The 17,834-nt window shown below is 35.0% G+C and overlaps 1 protein-coding gene across 1 annotated transcript; it reads left to right on the forward strand.

The window, feature by feature from the left end:
• Window positions 1–2,139: 2,139 nt before the first annotated feature.
• LOC148939652 (serine protease inhibitor A3L-like) lies at window positions 2,140–10,816 on the forward strand. The gene is made up of 2 exons (XM_089106937.1): window positions 2,140–2,243; window positions 9,998–10,816. Exon 2 carries the CDS (start codon window positions 10,022–10,024, stop codon window positions 10,814–10,816), a length of 795 nt encoding a protein of 264 aa, XP_088963063.1. The 5' UTR covers window positions 2,140–2,243; window positions 9,998–10,021.
• The last annotated feature ends 7,018 nt before the right edge of the window (window positions 10,817–17,834 follow it).

Raw genomic sequence — 17,834 nt, forward strand, 5'->3', positions numbered from 1 at the left:
ATATTATTTTAAAGTCTTAAGCTGATTTGCCGTCTCAGAATTTTTGCTCTATAGCATTATGGTTAGCATTAAATATCTGTTCATCCCGAAAATTTCAGACCGCTAGTTCAATATGATCACGCCTAAGAAGAAACAAACGAAATAGCACGCGTCTTCCCCCTTCCTTCTCGGTTTATTTCCATTAATAACCTTTGCCCTTAAATTACAGTTAATTACTAGTAGTCGCCTGATCCATGGCTATCATAACAGTGGAGAGAAGGTTGCAACCTCTTCAACTTAACTGTATATATTCAAATTTAATCTTTATTTTACAATTATCGAGAAGGGTATATCCGCGATAAGTATATTCTTCAAAATATTTCCGTGGAAGGGCCTAAAATATAAAAAGGAAATTATATGCCATTATTTTGGCGTGCTTAAGGGAATCCTGTGAAAACTTTATAACGACGGATGCTCTTTACCCTTCCCCCTGCTGTTCGGGTTTGTATATGAATTTAACCTTTTCTTTTACATTCAAAATTTTTAGCAATAGCAGGTGTCTGTCATCTCCAAACACTCAAGTTGCAGGCTTATTTCAAATATATTCCTCAGAAAGAAGGGAGGCTATGGGGTAAAATTTCCCACCCCTTCACCTCTTACTCTATATTTTCCTGCAAATATCCCCCGGTAAGTTAAGAAATTTGGGAACTTTCTTAGGCTTCACCCCCCCCCCTTGTAACCACAGAAAAATCCATAACCTTCCACCTAATAGCTGCCAGCAACTGTACACGACCGTTCATAAATTAGATGAGATTCAAATGGACAAACTGGGTCAAATGAAGCTTAAAACTAGTTGTCTATAGCAGTTGTTTATTTGGTATGTACTGCTTATATTTTTAGGAAAGTTTAAGCCACCTTGTGGGGCGATGGACCCTGAAGCTAGCACACTAAATAAATAGATTTTTGACAGTTTTAAGTCGATTGGCTGTTTAATAATTTTCATTTGATAGCTCTTTGCCCTTTTTGGGCCAAATTTGTTGTTTGCGCGTCAACTGGCAGTAATCACCACTTTGCAGTAGCATGATTTCATTCTTTACTTCAAAAGGGTGCTACTACTAATACTACAACAGCTACTACTACTAGCGACCCGAGGCCAGCACAACTACACACGCTCCTCATTTATCCCGATCTATTTAAAGCCTCCCTCTTTACACACTTCCAAGATCCCTATTTCTCTTAAATCTTTCGTTACGACAGCCCTCCACCCCTTTTGGGGGCGACCTGCTTTTGTTTGGTCCTATACGGTTGTCCGCCAGGGATGATCTTGGACAATCTATCATCCTTCATCAGCAGAACGTGTCCTAGCCATCTCAACCTTCCCCTCATTATAGTCCTAGGAAGAGGGATTGACCAACATTTTCGTACAACTTACAACTTGAGCCAATTTCTCCGGAAACATCCATCAAATTCCCGTCTGTTTTTTTATCGCCCACGCTTCAGAACCATTCTTGAACACTGTCATCAATGTAGCTTCCAATATTCTAATCTTGATGCGGAGAACCTTCTTCCTTTTCTTCCAAACTTTTTTCAATTGTGAAAAAAACACCCTTGGCCTTGGCTAATCTACTTTTAATATCTTCACTGTACCAACCGTAAAAAGGCTACTAGGACTCCAAATTTTCGTTCATGTGAGCCCTTTTCTAACATTCTATGACCACTACGTTTTTTCTGATCACTGATGGGAAAAGAAAAAAAAAACAAATCAACTTACATTCCACCCTTTCCCGAAAATAGTAAATTTTTCAAACTACGTATTATTGAAATTAGAGCACTTTTTCGGATTTTTCTAGTGGAGGGATTAAAACCTCTTCTCTATGGGTCTTCCCTCATTTAGGATGTCTTTCCAGTTTTTCTAGAATTCTTGGAAATTTCTTGTGCTAGTGACTTTTTAGGTGTTATTATTATTATTATTATTATTATTATTATTATGGTTAGGGACAAACCTACAAAACTTAGCCGACCCTCATGTCACAAACGTCCATTGCCTCCACACTAAAAACAAAAAACAAATCAGTATAGCACGAATAGCCGCTGGACTATTGTTTCCCCTCAGGCGTGGTATTTTGAATCAAGGCTTCCCTATGTCTTTTTTACTTTTTAGAAAAGTCTTCCTGGTACACAATTGGTAGCGTCAGGGTGTCCACTAGCCCCACCCACCAGCTTCAGACTGACTTGGGCAGGCAAAATTGCCCCTCAAAAGAAAGGTGAGAATCATCAACCCCTTGCCAGCCAATATACGATGTTTGACCCTCAGAGCCAGCATTAGCAAGGGACCTATCTCCCGCCTTGGATTGCTCCTCAAAGATTTTTTCTTGCACCGTGGTCGGCACTTCATATGTCCAGGGAGGTCGACTTCATGGGATGATTTTGGTAGCTATTGCGGGATTATGCCCGCCAGTCAAACACTGGAGAGGGGGACCAGTGCTTGAACGGTGACTGAACCTAGTATTAGTACGCCACCAATTGTGCCAACTGCTCTCAGGGTTGCCACGAGAAGGTTAGAACCATTATCCCCCGACGTGTCAATTTAAACTGAACTAATCTTCATCCAGATTGTACCCTTTTATGTGACGTGTCCCCCTTTTCCTAAAATCCTGCACATTTTCGTATTGCAACAACTTTTGCAAGAAACTTTGCGCTAAATGATTCTTACGTGCTTAGATCCAGAACGATTGGAATCACAATTCTTTTTTAAACAATAGGTTAATATTGATAAGGATCACTCTTTACTTGCATTTTTTTTTAATTTTTACTCTTTTCATAGATATAACTTGACCAAAAATAAATTTCTAAACTCGTGCGTGATTCAATCCTTCTTAGAAAACATTAATCCGTGGTATATGGAACATGTTAAAAACATCTCGCTGTTTTGGAAGACTATGCTGCTCCGAACTGTCTGGCCAGTAGTAGTTATAGACCAGTTCTTACATTTCAGTGTCTAGGCATGACAAGATTATATTTTACATTCAAACAATCTTTTATTACTAACTGGAGTGAATACGTAACTATGTGCAAATATTCAATACATTGGAATAACTTAATTGAATCTGACGTCGAAGGTGTTGCGAAAAAAGTTCTGTTAAGATGGACTATAACTTTGGAAAAATATATGTAAAACCAGTAGGAAAACAGAAACAAGTGAAATGGAAAAGAGAGATGGAAAAAAAACGGAAAGGCGTCTAACCTGATTACAATATTTTGGAATTGGGGAATTATGAAATTTCGGATAGAGCGATGAAATTGAAATTTCTACTCTGACAGATAACCCAAATTTGGGGAGCGAGGAAATTGAAATTTTGACTCTGACAAATATTCTCCAATTTGGGGAGGTCGTGTCATCCCATTCGCTATAATTATGCCAATTTTCTTACACTACCAGCTTTTGAAATAAATCTTAAACTTAATGAATTTTATCATGGTTGCTCCCTTAAGGGGAATTTAGTAAAGGACGAACCCTATCCCATAGTAACCGAAAAATTAAAATGTATTTCAAATCAGCATGAAGATCAGATTTTTTAGTTTATATGCTGCTATCAATTTTTTTTCCTTAAGGGACTAATTTTACTGAAATTTCTCGCTCTCTTTTTAAGAGTCGAAATTGATTAAGATGCAAACTAAATTAAGATTTAATTTTTGGCCATTATTCATAATGACACAGAAAAAAGGATATGTCCCTGATTCGTGTTATAAAGGATGACATAACACTTATGGGTTTAAGTGCTTTTAAAGACCTGGAAGTACTCTACTTGATGTGCGAAGACGGCAAACAAGTTCTTTTCACAAGCGAAGTACTAAATATCGTAGAACGCTGTTTTCTGAAGGTTTTTTAATAGTTTTTAAAGAAATTTTTTTAAAGTTTTTATATGTGTTAAAATATTTAAGGAATTTTGGGGCACTGCATCCCCCAACAACACGTTGTTTAATGATAGACTGGTTTGTAAGTTCATCTAAGTTTCAAGCTGAATGGGCTTTTTGATGGAAAATAGACACTCACAGCACAAGTTTTTACACTTCAGTGCGCACCCACCGTAAGATTGTGGTTTACGCTCTAACAATCTTTTATCGCCAACTCGAGTAAATGCATTACTAGGCGCAAATATTCTTGAAAACTGATACTTATGCAAATAAAAAAGTATTTGATTATATGTTTTACAAAATCTTACTTTTGTAAAGTATATGCTTTCCAATTGAAGTACCAATGACAGTGTCAATGTAATCTTATTGCTTGAATTGGTTAAGTAGAAACTTGTCCGACCATACATATCTTAAAAAGTTAAGAAAAATTATAAATTCATTTTTTAATGAAAAAACTTCCATATGTATTTTTTTTTTTTTTTGAAGACCGCACTGCCTTGCTATGACCAAACAAATAAAATTTCAAGTAGGGATAAGTCTTTTTATTAGACTGTGAACAACAGATGCAAAAGTTGGGGATATTTCGTCCACATGTATAAGGGATCGTCACCATCAGATAAACTCTATACGATGACGATGTTTATCTGCTGACGACGATCACTTAAATATCTAGAACTTTTGTATCTGTTTTTTACTGTTGAATAAAAAGACTTATCCCTACTTGAAATTTTATTTGTTTGTCTTCCATATGCAGTTATATCGTTTTTGGTAGCAGCGAGTGCAAAATTTAGAAAAGAAATGTGGAGGGAAAATCAACAAGAAATGGGCCAAAAACATATGGCAACAAACAGCTTAAGAAGATGTAGTTTCTCTTTGAAGGCGCAGCTGCCTCAGGGAATCAACGCATTGGTAGTATTTGAATTTTTAAGGGCAAAAAGCGTTCTTAAGCTTAACTAATTAGTTTTGTTTATTTGTTATCCTGGTTCAACGTGCCAACAGTGACTAAATTGTAGTATTACTCAGAAAGCTTCACAATTTTGAAAAAAGAGAAAAATCTTAGAATATCAAGGTTTTCAGGTATTAATTGACCAGAAATGAGACTAGGGGCCAAATTTTTTCCTTGGCACTTTAAAGGCTCACAGATGGCATTCTGGGTATGACGATTTATACGCTACATAGGGGCTTTATTTTTGCTTTATGCTGTACGTGGTATGGCAAGACCTTAATCTTCCATGGAAATTCCCTCTAAAAAACTTAGGGGGGGGGGATAATTTCTTTTCATTTGTTTTAAAGCAAGATACAAAGAAAGTTGTTTTTCAAAATCTTAAGAGAAGCTGTTTTTTTAATGAAAGTAGCAAAAAAGGCCTTTTCCAAAATTTAGGGTGGCTGAGGATTACCCGATATTTTGGTAATTTACAATTTTTCGTGAAGATTGGAAGCAATCGTCTAAGCCCTTTCCCCGAAAGAAGTCCCTCTCCCCGAAAGAAAGAAAAAATCTCGAAACTTTCGACTCGACCGTGAAAAAGAGGGCTTCCCTCTTGTGATGATCAGAATCCAGCTGATTGACCTATGATTGAATCATTGAAAAGGCACTCAAGGGATATACTGGCTTTTAATACCCATTATATAGGCTCATGTGATTGGTTAGGTGTTACGGCCCATTACTTACTATATACAAAGCAAGTTTTGTCAAACGTTTGAGTGACCTTCGAAAGTTTGATGCATGAATATACCATGCTGTAATAGACCCAAATACTTTCAGAGAGCTGTTGAAGCACCAATGAAAGTAAAAAAGAATCTGGTGCGTTAAACTGATCAAGTCGAAACTCAACGCCCTTATCTTAAGAAAACATATAAATAAAACAAATATCAAAATAAATAAAAAAAATATGTTAAGAAAAAAAATCAATAATTCAATTTTAATCAAAAAGTTGCCAGTATGCAGTTGTGCAATTTTTGCACAACTGCAGTGGGGTGGGCATCAAGTCTAAAAAAAGAAACACAAACGGGTGGAAAAGCAGCAAAAACGTCTAAATATATATGGCACACAAAATCTTAAAAAGGTCTAGCTTTCCCGTAAAGGTGTTGCTGTCTTTTGTAATCAATCCTTGAATTTTTTATAGACGAAATCCATTCCAAAATCTAACTAATTAATTTTGCATATTTATTTTCACGCTTTAACTTGGAAACACTGGAAAAAAAAATGTTGTATTACCTTATGCAACTCCTTGTAAAATGTTGTATTACTTAGGAAACACCAAAGAGATATCAGTCTTTTCACTTAGAGGTTTTTTATTCAACTGTATTTCCCTGTATTTCATGTCCTTCTGGCTTTTCACTTAGAGGTCTACCGTTTCTGGAAATTGTTTGGAAATTGTTCACCATTCCTTGGAAATTGTTTCATAAACATTTTTGCATTATATCCATTATACTCATTAATTCAATTTCTCGCAATTGCCAACCGATTAAATGGTAAGGTAAAAAGGTAAAGAATACAGCATTGAATTTTACAGTCCCTACTGGCTGATCTCCGTTTCTTGGCCCTTCAGCCAGGAAGTGCAATGGGGGGTTGGGGGCCAACCATACTGTGCTTTCGCACACCCTTCCTGTTTACCTTCCCCAGATTTCTCCAGGTACCCATTTAAAGCTGGGTCGACTCTGGCTGAGCTTACAGAGTCACGCCTCTGACCCCCGTCCCAAACCAAATAATTGAGTACACTAGGATTCAAACCCTGGTCCTCTCGCACAAAGGATCCTAAATCCAGCTCACCAATCCACTTGGTTAGGACGGCTAATTAAATGGTAGTTTCTCTTTTATTTAGTTTTAATTCCTTTTTTTGTATTGAGGGGTTTCCGGCCATATTGCGGGACATCAATTTTTGACAAAAAAAATCCAACTGTTTATTAGAAATTAACTTTAAAAGTCTATTTTCATTCTAGGAATGCTCCCTCTCCTGCCACTAATTTCCCTTGTTAATTTATGTAACGAGGTACCCAACATTATGCAGAGCATCACAAAATAAGAAAATACTCAAAAGAGGTAAATAATGGAAAAATATTCCATACGGCATATAATAAAGATAGAGATAATAATAGAGAATATTATTTATACAATTAAAGGTAGCCTGGTTACATAATGCAATTAAAGGCTGCTTAAAATTCTGGGCTAAAATGTTCATCTTCTAAGCAGCCACAATGGGTGGATCCTCAGTGAACGGAAGCTTAGGAGCAGCTATGAGGGGATTATTTATCAAGAGTAAACATACCTTTAAGAAGTAGTTTTAGAGGTACCTTTTAGAGTACCTTTTTGAAATTACCTTTTAGAGGTTTCACTAGAGGTTAGAATGTCTTCTCACTTTTTAGCCTTAGTCTCTATACATAGAGGACACGAGTTTCTCCTCCCCTTTTTCTTTTTCCCCTCCTTTTAGAAGAACAGACATATTAAAAGGAGGAAAGTTAACAGAGAAAGAAACCAAGTTTTATAACAGCCCTTGAGAATATGACATTTGTCTGGTGTAAAACCAGAAAATTTGTCTGGTGTCTGGTGTGGCGGTGTTTCTTACCTTGTTGCCCATTAATTCTGTTTAGGTTTTAATTTGATTTCCAAATTGTGAGATTTTTTATCTAATAAACATTTAACTTTTTGTTTTACTGCAAACGGTGAATCAAGAATAAAAAAAGAGAAAATCTGGTTTTATCTGAAAATGCAATCCAGTGGCCACGCATTATGACTTCATCGTTTGTTTAAAATATAAAAGAAAAAAGGAAATGCTTTGACAATATTTAAAATTAACAGATGTTTTGACTATGTCACCTGCATTGTTTGGATCTCAGGAATACGTCATTTTATTACATAAGTTTCCTTACTGTAAACACAGACAAACATTCGAAAAGCCATTGCGTCAACTGGCATAGCCCATAATCACCCATACCACAAACGCAGGTAAGTTGACGAGGTCAGAAGCTTTACTCTTAGGGGTTGCACACTAAGGTGTTGCGTGTAAATTGCAGGCCAGGGGTGAAACAAGGGAGGACATTGATCCAAATGTCGCTTTAGAAAAAGAGAAGGACGTTTATGTAGGAATGGGAGATTGGGCTTAAAGCCAATTAGGAGGAGCAGAGAAGCAGTTTATGACGTCTAAGAGGCAGGAAGAGACGCAAAACTTTGCCCTTTCGTCTGGTAGATGTTTTTTGATCCGTTATATTATATTTTGCTCCCTCTTTGTGTTCAAATTTTAATAGTAAATAAATTTAGCTTTCTATTGTGAAACCAACTCTAAAAAATCATAACAATCATGTTCGTCACCATCCCCGTTTGTCATTCCTTACTCTCTCTCTCTCTTTCTCTATCTCTCTCTCTCTCCCTTTCTCTCTCTTTCTCTCTGTTTCCTTTCCTATCTATTGGAGTTCACTTTTATGCTTGTGAGATCGCCATTTACTAATTGGCAGTCCATGCGTGTCCTTTTGTATTAGGTAAACAAGGCTAGTTTTACCCACAGGGTTAAAATAGATGGAGCTCTACAGGTTCCTAATTGACCCTGCTTGTACCTCCAAGTTAATCTTGTAAGAAACATTGAAAATGTTGGGAATCCAATTTGAACTGTATCAAAGAGGCTTTTATTTTTCCTTATCGCCTATCTATTCACATCCGTGCTTTATTGTTTCTTTTGTTTTGCACATATAATATATCCTTTTAAGAAGAAAAGCTTTAGCAATTTGAAAATATTCTAATGAATTAATTGGACTAACAATTCCAATTTTGATGAATATCAATATAATCTAATGGCTAGTTGCGGTGCTACTGATTTTTATTTCTCTTTATTTTTTATCTTTTTAGTCCACGTCCTTGCGTCGAGAAACGGAGGGCGTGGATCCTATTTTTTGGGGAAATGAGGTAGGCGGTTATAAATATTTTTGAGTGGGGTATCTATCCTCGGATATCTCTTAAAAATCCAAACTGACTTCATGGGAGGCATGGGAACCTGACCGCAGTTGAGGTAAAAATGTTTCACTGTAACCTAAATCCAGCTCCAAGACTACCCAACATAAATCATTTATCCGCTAATGTCAGATTGTTCTAAACACTGGAATTTTACATGTTTTTTGGTTTGTTTTTGTATTAGTGCTCCAACTAAAAATGATTCCTACTTTTCACTCTCTTTTTTCAGTTTTCACCTCCAACTAAAAATTATTTTTAGTTTTTACTCTACTTTTTTCAGCTTTCACTCTCTTTGTTGATTTTCTGTTTTATATTAATACTTTAACTAAAAATTACTCCTAGTTTTCACTTTACTTTTTTCTATTTTGTTTCTACTTTTCATTTCTTATTTTATTTCTAATTTTTTTCGATTTTATTTTTTCTATGATTCATTCCAGAAGTTTTATTTAGCTCCTATGAGGAATTACACAGTCTGTTGGGGGATTATATTATATTTTAATACACTATGATTGAATTGTCAATAAATTTTACCTGAAAATCTTATCTCACGAAAAGTTCTAAGACGATATTGTTGCTCTACTCTAAAATCTTGGATAAAAAAATAGCAAGATTTTTTTTTAACCATTGCACGAAACTGTAAAAAAAAAGGCAGAGCAGCAAATCTGGCTAAGCGGGAAGATAATACAAAATGATAAAACGTAAACAAAGAAGAAAAACGAAATAAAACTCTGCTACAGAATATGCAAATATTACGGCCGAAAATTTGAATTTGTTTTTTTCACTGACTGGCATTTACCTTTTTACTTCACCATTTCTCTTCACTATCCAACGTTTTCTTATTTTGCAAAGAAACAAGCATAAATGCAAAAAGAAACAAGCGGAAATGCAAAAATCGTTCTAAAAAAGAAAACGAAAGGAGAAACCCTAATTACAAAACGAGCCTGACCAGTTATACATCGTATATGTTGCGCCCTTTCTTATGGAAAAATACATTTCATTGTTTTGTTGTCGTGGCATATGTCACTTCCACAGGCTTCTTTGACTTTTTCAGTTTTGTCAAGTGACTAATTATACATGTTCCTTACATATTGTTACATATTCCTTACATGTTGTTCCTTATATACTTTACATGTTCCTTACTTATTTATACATGTTCCATTCTAGACCGATGTATTTACGATCCCAAATATGTGGCTGTGCTTTCAACTTTGTTTCTTCGTCTTCAATCTCATTTTATCAAATTCATTCGGCTCCGAAACTCCTACCTTGATGGTTCAACGACTTTCAAAGGCCCAATTTGAATTTTCGGTGAATTTATATAGTCAACTCGCTAAACAGTCAAAGGAAAATATCTGCTTCTCACCGTATAGTCTTGCTTCTTTGCTGACAATGCTGTATTTCGGCGCAGAAGACAACTCTCGGACGGAAGACCAGCTCAAAAAAGTGCTGAACTTGAATGGTTTATCGCAATTTGAAATTAGCAACACAACAAAATTTATTTCACACGAACTTTCAACGCCGTTTTACCAAAAATTTTCTGGAATGGCTAACGGCTTACTGCTTGATAGCTCTATTTTGATTAATAGCCCGTATCTAGAAAAAGTTAGAAAACTATTTAAAGCTGATGTATTTCAAATTGATTTTCGGAATAGAATGAATTTATCTAGTGATCTGCTTCACCGATGGGTGAAGAACCAAACCAAGTTGGATTTTGGGTTAAAGTTAGTTACCCGCAACCCCAAGTTGGTGCTGTTGAATGTTGCGAGCCTGGAATCAAAATGGCTGTTTCCCTTTAACGAGTATATGACGTTTGAAAAAGGACTTTTCTACGTATCTTCAAAAGAAAGGTTTGTTGGCTTCTTAAATATGGCTGTTTCTTTTAAATATGGCTATCAAAATGGCTGTTTCCCTTTAACGAGTATATTACGTCTGAAAAAGGATTTTTGTAGGTATTTTCTAAAGAAAAGTTTGTTAGCTTCTTAAATATGGCTGTTTCTCTTAAATATGGCTGTTAAATATGGCTATTAAATATGGCTATTAAAATGGCAGTTTCTCTTTAGCGAGTATATGGCGTTTGAGAAAGGATATTTCTACGTATTTTCAAAAGAAAGATTTGTTAGCTTCTTAAATATGGCAGTTTCTTTTAAATATAGCTATTAAAATGGCTGTTTCCCTTTAACGAGTATATGACGTTTGAAAAAGGATTTTTCTATGTATTTTCAAAAGAAAGGTTTGCTAGCTTCTTAAAGTTATATGAAGATTTTTACTCCTAAATATACCTCACTTAGTCAGTATTGGGAGAGTTTAGTATCTGATTCATTAATGTTTTGGATTTCTTTTACAGAATCAAAATAGAAGCTTTTCTGATGGAAGTAAAGAGCGAAAGTTCAGACTGAAAAGGAACAAAAAATATCTTATATATTTAGTAGGCTGCTGCACTGCTTTAATCCTTTAAAAACACATTCCCCCCTACATTTGCGCAAAACGATGTCACTGGGGATAATAGAGCCAAACTGTAACATAAAGTGCAGAGGGTTTAGGAGGCCGGCAGCTCCTCTAATATAGAGTATTACATATTGTAAGGAATGAAAAGAGGGGGGGGGGCAGCCCCCCTTTAATTTAGAAAATTATAAATATTGTTCTGGAATAAGATGAACAGCAGTGATCCTTAACATATAGGATAATTTTTGTTTGATTTCATTTTAAATTTAAAAAGAAGAAATTTTCACATAAAAACAGAGAGTGAAATTAAAACCTAATGAAACGAACAAAATTATTCTGAAAAGGAGGGTGGTGCCTGAACAGCAGGGTGGTACCTCTTTCACAACTTTTTGCTCTGTATGTTAAAGTTTAATAGTTCTTTGAAAATACTTCTCATTCTGTTTAAACAATCCTTGGGGTTGAGCAGTCATTCTTAAAGAATTGGGGCAAAGGCAAACTTTGGTGTAAAAAGAAAGGGATTCATGAGGTGGACGTTCGATTAAGTTCTGTTCACTTCAAATATAAAGAAAAAAAAAATTCGTTTCAACTTAATTTCTGCTCGTTTTTAATAGAGTACCCAGACTTACCATAAATGTGAGGAGGCCTACTGCCCCCTCAATCACAACTTTTTAAAGTAAGGTTATATATATATATATATATATATATATATATATATATATATTTATATATATATATATATATATATATATATATATATATATATATATATATATATATATATATATATATATATATATATATATATATATATATATATATATATATATATATATATATATATATATATATATATATATATATATATATATATATATATATATATATATATATATATATATATATATTTATATTTTTATATATATATATATATATATATATATATATATATATATATATATATATATATATATATATATATATATATATATATATTATATATATATATATATATATATATATATATATATATATATATATATATATATATATATATATATATATAAATATATATGTATATATATATTATATATATATATATATATATATATATATATATATATATATATATATATATATATATATATATATATATATATATATATATATGTATATATATATATATATATATATATATATGTGTGTGTGTGTGTGTGTGTGTGTGTGTGTGTGTGTGTGTGTGTGTGTGTGTGTGTGTGTGTGTGTGTGTGTGTGTGTGTGTGTGTGTGTGTGTGTGTGTGTGTGTGTGTGTGTGTGTGTGTGTGTGTGTGTGTGTGTGTGTGTGTGTGTGTGTGTGTGTGTGTGTGTGTGTGTGTGTGTGTGTGTGTGTGTGTGTGTGTGTGTGTGTGTGTGTGTGTGTGTGTGTGTGTGTGTGTGTGTGTGTGTGTGTGTGTGTGTGTGTGTGTGTGTGTGTGTGTGTAGTCGTCTGTGAATGGGTGTGGGAGTGATGTGCGTAAAGCGAATGGGAGTACTTTTTGGGAGTGTGTGTAAAGAGGGAAGCCTTGAATAGAATGGGATGGAGGAGGAGCGTGCGCAGTTGTGTTAGACTCAGGCGGCATGTTGCTACAGTTAGTTATTAGTAGTTGTAGTATGTATAATTTGAGGCCCCTGTCCCTGGACTGCACTTATCACGTGATAAGATATGCTGTGGAACTTTCGACCATTCTGAGTAAAATTAAGATTTGACAATCGAATGACAATTCATTCACTTCATAAAGAAAAGAGAAATTTCAAATTTCGTAGATAATACTTTTAGGGCTTTCATATATATTAAATTTTGTTCCGTAATTTCCATCAAGAACATACTATTTTTTGGTGGAGTTTCATCCCTATTTCTTAAATCGTGCGAATTTTCATAGGCTCAAAGATTTTTAATAGGTTTTAAAATTAATTTTAAGAAGACTAAGTCACTTAGACTGGGAATAAGTGAAGGCGGAGAGCAGATGTTAGGTAATGAGGAGATCGATAAAGTGATAGCGTCACTTCCCTAGTTAGTATTATTAGTATAGTAAAGATGTTAAAAGTAGAATAGCCAAGGCTCAGGGTAGTTTTTTTCACAGTTAAAAATTTTTTGAAAGAGTAGAAAGATAAATCTGCGAACTAAGATTGGAAATTTGGAAGCTACTGTGATGATAGAGGACAAGTGTGGTTCTGAAACGTAGGTGCTCCGAAAGGCGAAGGAGAATTATTTAAATGTTTTCCAGATGAGTTGCCCTATGGATTCTTTCGGGTACCCGTCTGACTGACCGTATCTCAAACAGTAAGCTTTTCAAAAAATGTGGTTCTACCCCACTTCCTAGGATTATAATCAGAGAAACTTCGAGATTGCTGGGACACATTCTGTGGATGAAAGGTGGCAAATTACCGAGCATTGTCCTTGTCGGTCATCCATCTACGGCCAAAGGAAAAACAGGTCATACCCAAATGAGGAGGGGAGGAGGTCATAAGGAAGGATATGAGAAACTGAAACTTCTCGGGATGGTGTAAAGAGAGGGTTTTTAATTTATTGGAATGGAGGAAGAGCGTGCGTAGCTGTGTTGGCGGCATCAGGCTGCCAACGGTTTGTAGACAGATAGACAGATATATTTCTCACAAAAGCCCCATGGGCCATGGATATTACAAATACAAAAAAAAACAAATAAGGAATAACAAGTTCAAACACTTTTGAAAATAACACTACGATAGAAAACCCTCCCTGTGTCTCATCCCCACACTCAAGGAATCTCCCAAATTTTTAATATCCACTTTGCAACTAATTCCTATTTTATTTTCTAAACAACTTCTATGCATGACATCCCTCCCAAAAATTTCCCTTCTTCATAATAAGTACGGTACCTTCAGTACCTTCAAGTACCTTCATGAGTACCTTCAGTTCCTCACAAGAACACATAAAATGTTCTAAATCTTCAGACTCCCCGCACATCGGACAAGAGAAGGGACCACTCCGTACCTTAACCGTACCTAAATACTTTCTTCTCCACCCCCCAAGCGGCATAAAATTCCCTCTTACTGATAAGACCCATTTTAAAGTATCATTTTGGAGCCCAAATTTGGAGCCCACATTTGACTTAACCTTATTTTTTGCCAAACCTGGATGTCTTGATCATGTAGCACTTTTTCCACAGCTTTTGCAATCAATCCTGTTTCCACCCCACGATCAATGCCATCATTCTACTAGCCTAATAGCCCACAATTGTCTAGTTTACTCTTAATTTGCACAGACCAAGCATCTTTTCTTTTATCCAATAACAATTTCATTGATATCATTTTTTTTTAACCGATAATGTGGCATATTAATAATTTTTTCCCCAATAACTTACCTTACGTACTAACCGTTTATTTCTTAAGCTGAAAAGGCCCAGGTCATCCTTTATAACAATGCTATTAAACTTTTTATCTAACAGTATTAATCTTTTAAAATAATGAAGCTGTATCCTCTCCATTTCAACTCCCCTTTCGTGTCCCCATATCTCTGCCCCATAATGTATAGCAGATTCTGTTCTCCTTTCAAAAATAAGCTTTTGTAGCTTGATATCTTTTGTTCCTATATCCTTTGCTCTCTTTGAAAATATGCCAGTTAAACTTTTGCCTTTAATTGACATTAAATAAAAAAAAACTATTTTTATTCCTGTAAGGAGCAACATTAAAACTTAAAACGAACAGAAATTATTCCGCACAGGAAAGGGTCTGTCCCCTCCTCAACGCCTCGCTCTTTACGCTAAAGTTTTTATTGTTTTAAAAAATACTGTTGTGAGAAAGAGTCTAACTTTAGCGTAAAGAGATTTCTGTTCGTTTAAGTTTTAATGTTGCTCCTTACTTTCAGTTAAAAAAAACTTGTTTTTTTATTTAATTTTTGAACGTCTTTGAATTAATGCAGGTTTTGATTTTGGCTCACCGTACATGAATAATTAAAACAAAATTTGTATATTTATTTTGCTTTTATTTGGTTAAATGGCTTTCTCAAAAGTTGTTAAATTGTATTTACGAACGTTTTTATTAGTAATAAAAATACGCAACTTACGAATTAACTTACGTAACGAACTTCTATATTCAAACTTTTTAAATACATATATTAGGGGGTTCGTCCCCTTGTCAATACCTCGCTCTTTACGCTAAAGTTCGAATTTCGTTGCAATTCTTTAAAAATGACCCCTTAATCACAAAGGCCGTTAATTAAAATAAATAGCTTTCATAAAAGCACTAAACAATCTTTGGCTTAAAGAGCGAGGCATTGTCTAGGGAGAGAACCCAATCATATACGTAATAATTTCTTTTCGTCTTAAGTTTTGATGTTGCTCCTTGCTTTCAGTTGAAAAACTTGTTTTTTTATTTAATTTCTGATCGTTTTTTAAATAATGCTGGGAAATCTGGCGCCCCTTCATAGCAATGTCCCTTCCCCCATGAAAACTTCCTCCACGGAAAGATCCTCCCACATAACCCCCGACCCCCCCACTACCAGAAAAAATCTTCCTGAAAACGTCTGTATACTTCCCAATAACCAATACTATATGTAAACATTGGGTATAGTTCATAACTTTCAGCCCTCCTTCCGGGGGCTTTGGGGGATTAAGTCATCCTAAAAGACATATTTATTATATTTTTGACCATGCTGAACAAAATGGCTATCTCAAAATTTTGATCGGGGGACTTTGGAAAAAAATTAGCTTGGGAGGAGGTCTAGTTACCCTCCATTTTTTTTCACTTAAAAATGGAACTAGAACTTTTATTTTCTGTTCAAATGAGCCCTCCAACGATATTCTAGGACCATTGGGTTGATACGATCATCCCTGGGAAAAAAAAATAAAAAATAAATAAACACGCATCTTTCTTCTGGCAAAAAATACAAAATTCCACATTTGTGCAGATAGGAGCTTGAAACCTCTACAGTAGGGTTCTTTGATACGCTGAATCTGATGGTGTGATTTTGATTAAGGTTCTATATCAATTAGGGGGTGTTTCCCCCTTTTTTCGAAAATCAGGCAAATTTCCTCAGGCAAAATAACTTTTGATCAGTAAGACTAAACTTGATGAAACTTATATATCTGAAATCAGAATTAGAATCTGATTCTTTGATGTATCTATTTGTATCGAAATTCCTTTTTTTGAGTTTCGGTTACTATTGAGCCGGGTCGCTGCTTACTTACAGTTCGTTACCACGAACTCTTTGATTAGAGCTATGTTTTTTTGTCCACTTACCATTTGAAACAAGTCTACAGCCTAGGTAACCACTGACAGCCTAGGTATATTGACAGGGATAGCTCTGGGATTGACAAGGGGAATTTTCTACGGGAGAAATTCTCTATGGGGGATTTTTCTGTGCAGAGAATTTCTTTTGGTGAGGGGGAGATTACCGGTAAAAAATTTTCACATAGAGGGAGGATGAGTTTCGGTGTGATTTGAAAAAGATAAGACATTAAATTAAAAAACAAGTCTTTTGCAAAGACTTGTTTCCAGGGGAACCGTCTGCATGAGATTTTCCAGCGGAAATTTTCAGCGAGGATGGAATCTTTCAGGCTGAATTTTCTAGCAGGTGTTCTATACCGGAGAAATTTTCCATAGGGAAATTTTGTTTGGGAGGGGGATTTTTCTTGGAGGGCGGGGGTTCGATTTCTCGGCCTTATTTGAAAATAATCAGAAATTAAATAAGTAAACAACTTTTTTTTAGTTTTTTTTTTAAATAAGGAAACAAGCTGAAGTTTGACTTTTGTCAATACAGCATAGATTAGAAATATTCCCAGAAATCAAGAGGGATTAAATATAAATTTTACATTTTAGATACCTTTTTAAGGTTTGTTTTTACTATGTTTTAATTATATAGTTAAAAATACTGACACTTATTTAGAAAGCGGTAAGTGTATTGCGAAAACAGATACGCTATACCCGGTACTTATATGAGACGCTGTATTAAAATAGGCATTGCAAAAGGTTTCTAACTCCGGGAACTATATTTGAACTTTAGTTTTTTGGGGTTTAGGGGACTAAAACTACCTAGGTTGGGTTAGGTTACGTATTTAATATATGCTAAGCTTTACTCTCACCCCCCCTAATGTGCCAATATATAGCCCAAATTTGTTTCTGAACCATTATATTTTCATCCTACTTTGTTTTATTTCATTAGCTTTAACGAAACTTCACTTTTCACGCACTTACCGCTTTATACATAAGTAACAAAATATTTTTTTAAAATAACCCCCCTCCCGAACAAAAGTTCTGGATACAGCCCTTAGAACTAGGACTTCTGTTGGGGGGTATTTTTTCCAACTTTGTTAGTGGGCCTTTTCAAGTTATTTTAGGACTCAGTCCCTCCCCAAAAGCACCACTCCAGGGTCACTTCTGGTCCCTGGTCCACCAAGGTTTGTGATATTTTGATTAAATTACGTTTGTAAACCAGTCTGACAGTTCACTTGCTGTTTTAGTAATTTATAGCTTAGTCTAGTTACGTCACCGGGTTTTTTCACATCACTTCCTTAAGTGCAAAAAAGCTGTTATTTTGCTTCCTTAA

This window comes from Artemia sp. Qi Xiang Cuo, chromosome 21 (assembly GCF_049724085.1).
Source record: "Artemia sp. Qi Xiang Cuo chromosome 21, ASM4972408v1, whole genome shotgun sequence".
Taxonomy (NCBI): domain Eukaryota; kingdom Metazoa; phylum Arthropoda; class Branchiopoda; order Anostraca; family Artemiidae; genus Artemia; species Artemia sp. Qi Xiang Cuo.

What these genes read in the sequence shown, in the direction of transcription:
- LOC148939652 (XM_089106937.1), top strand. Translation starts at nt 10,022, where the DNA reads ATGTGGCTGTGCTTTCAACTTTGTTTCTTCGTCTTCAATCTCATTTTA.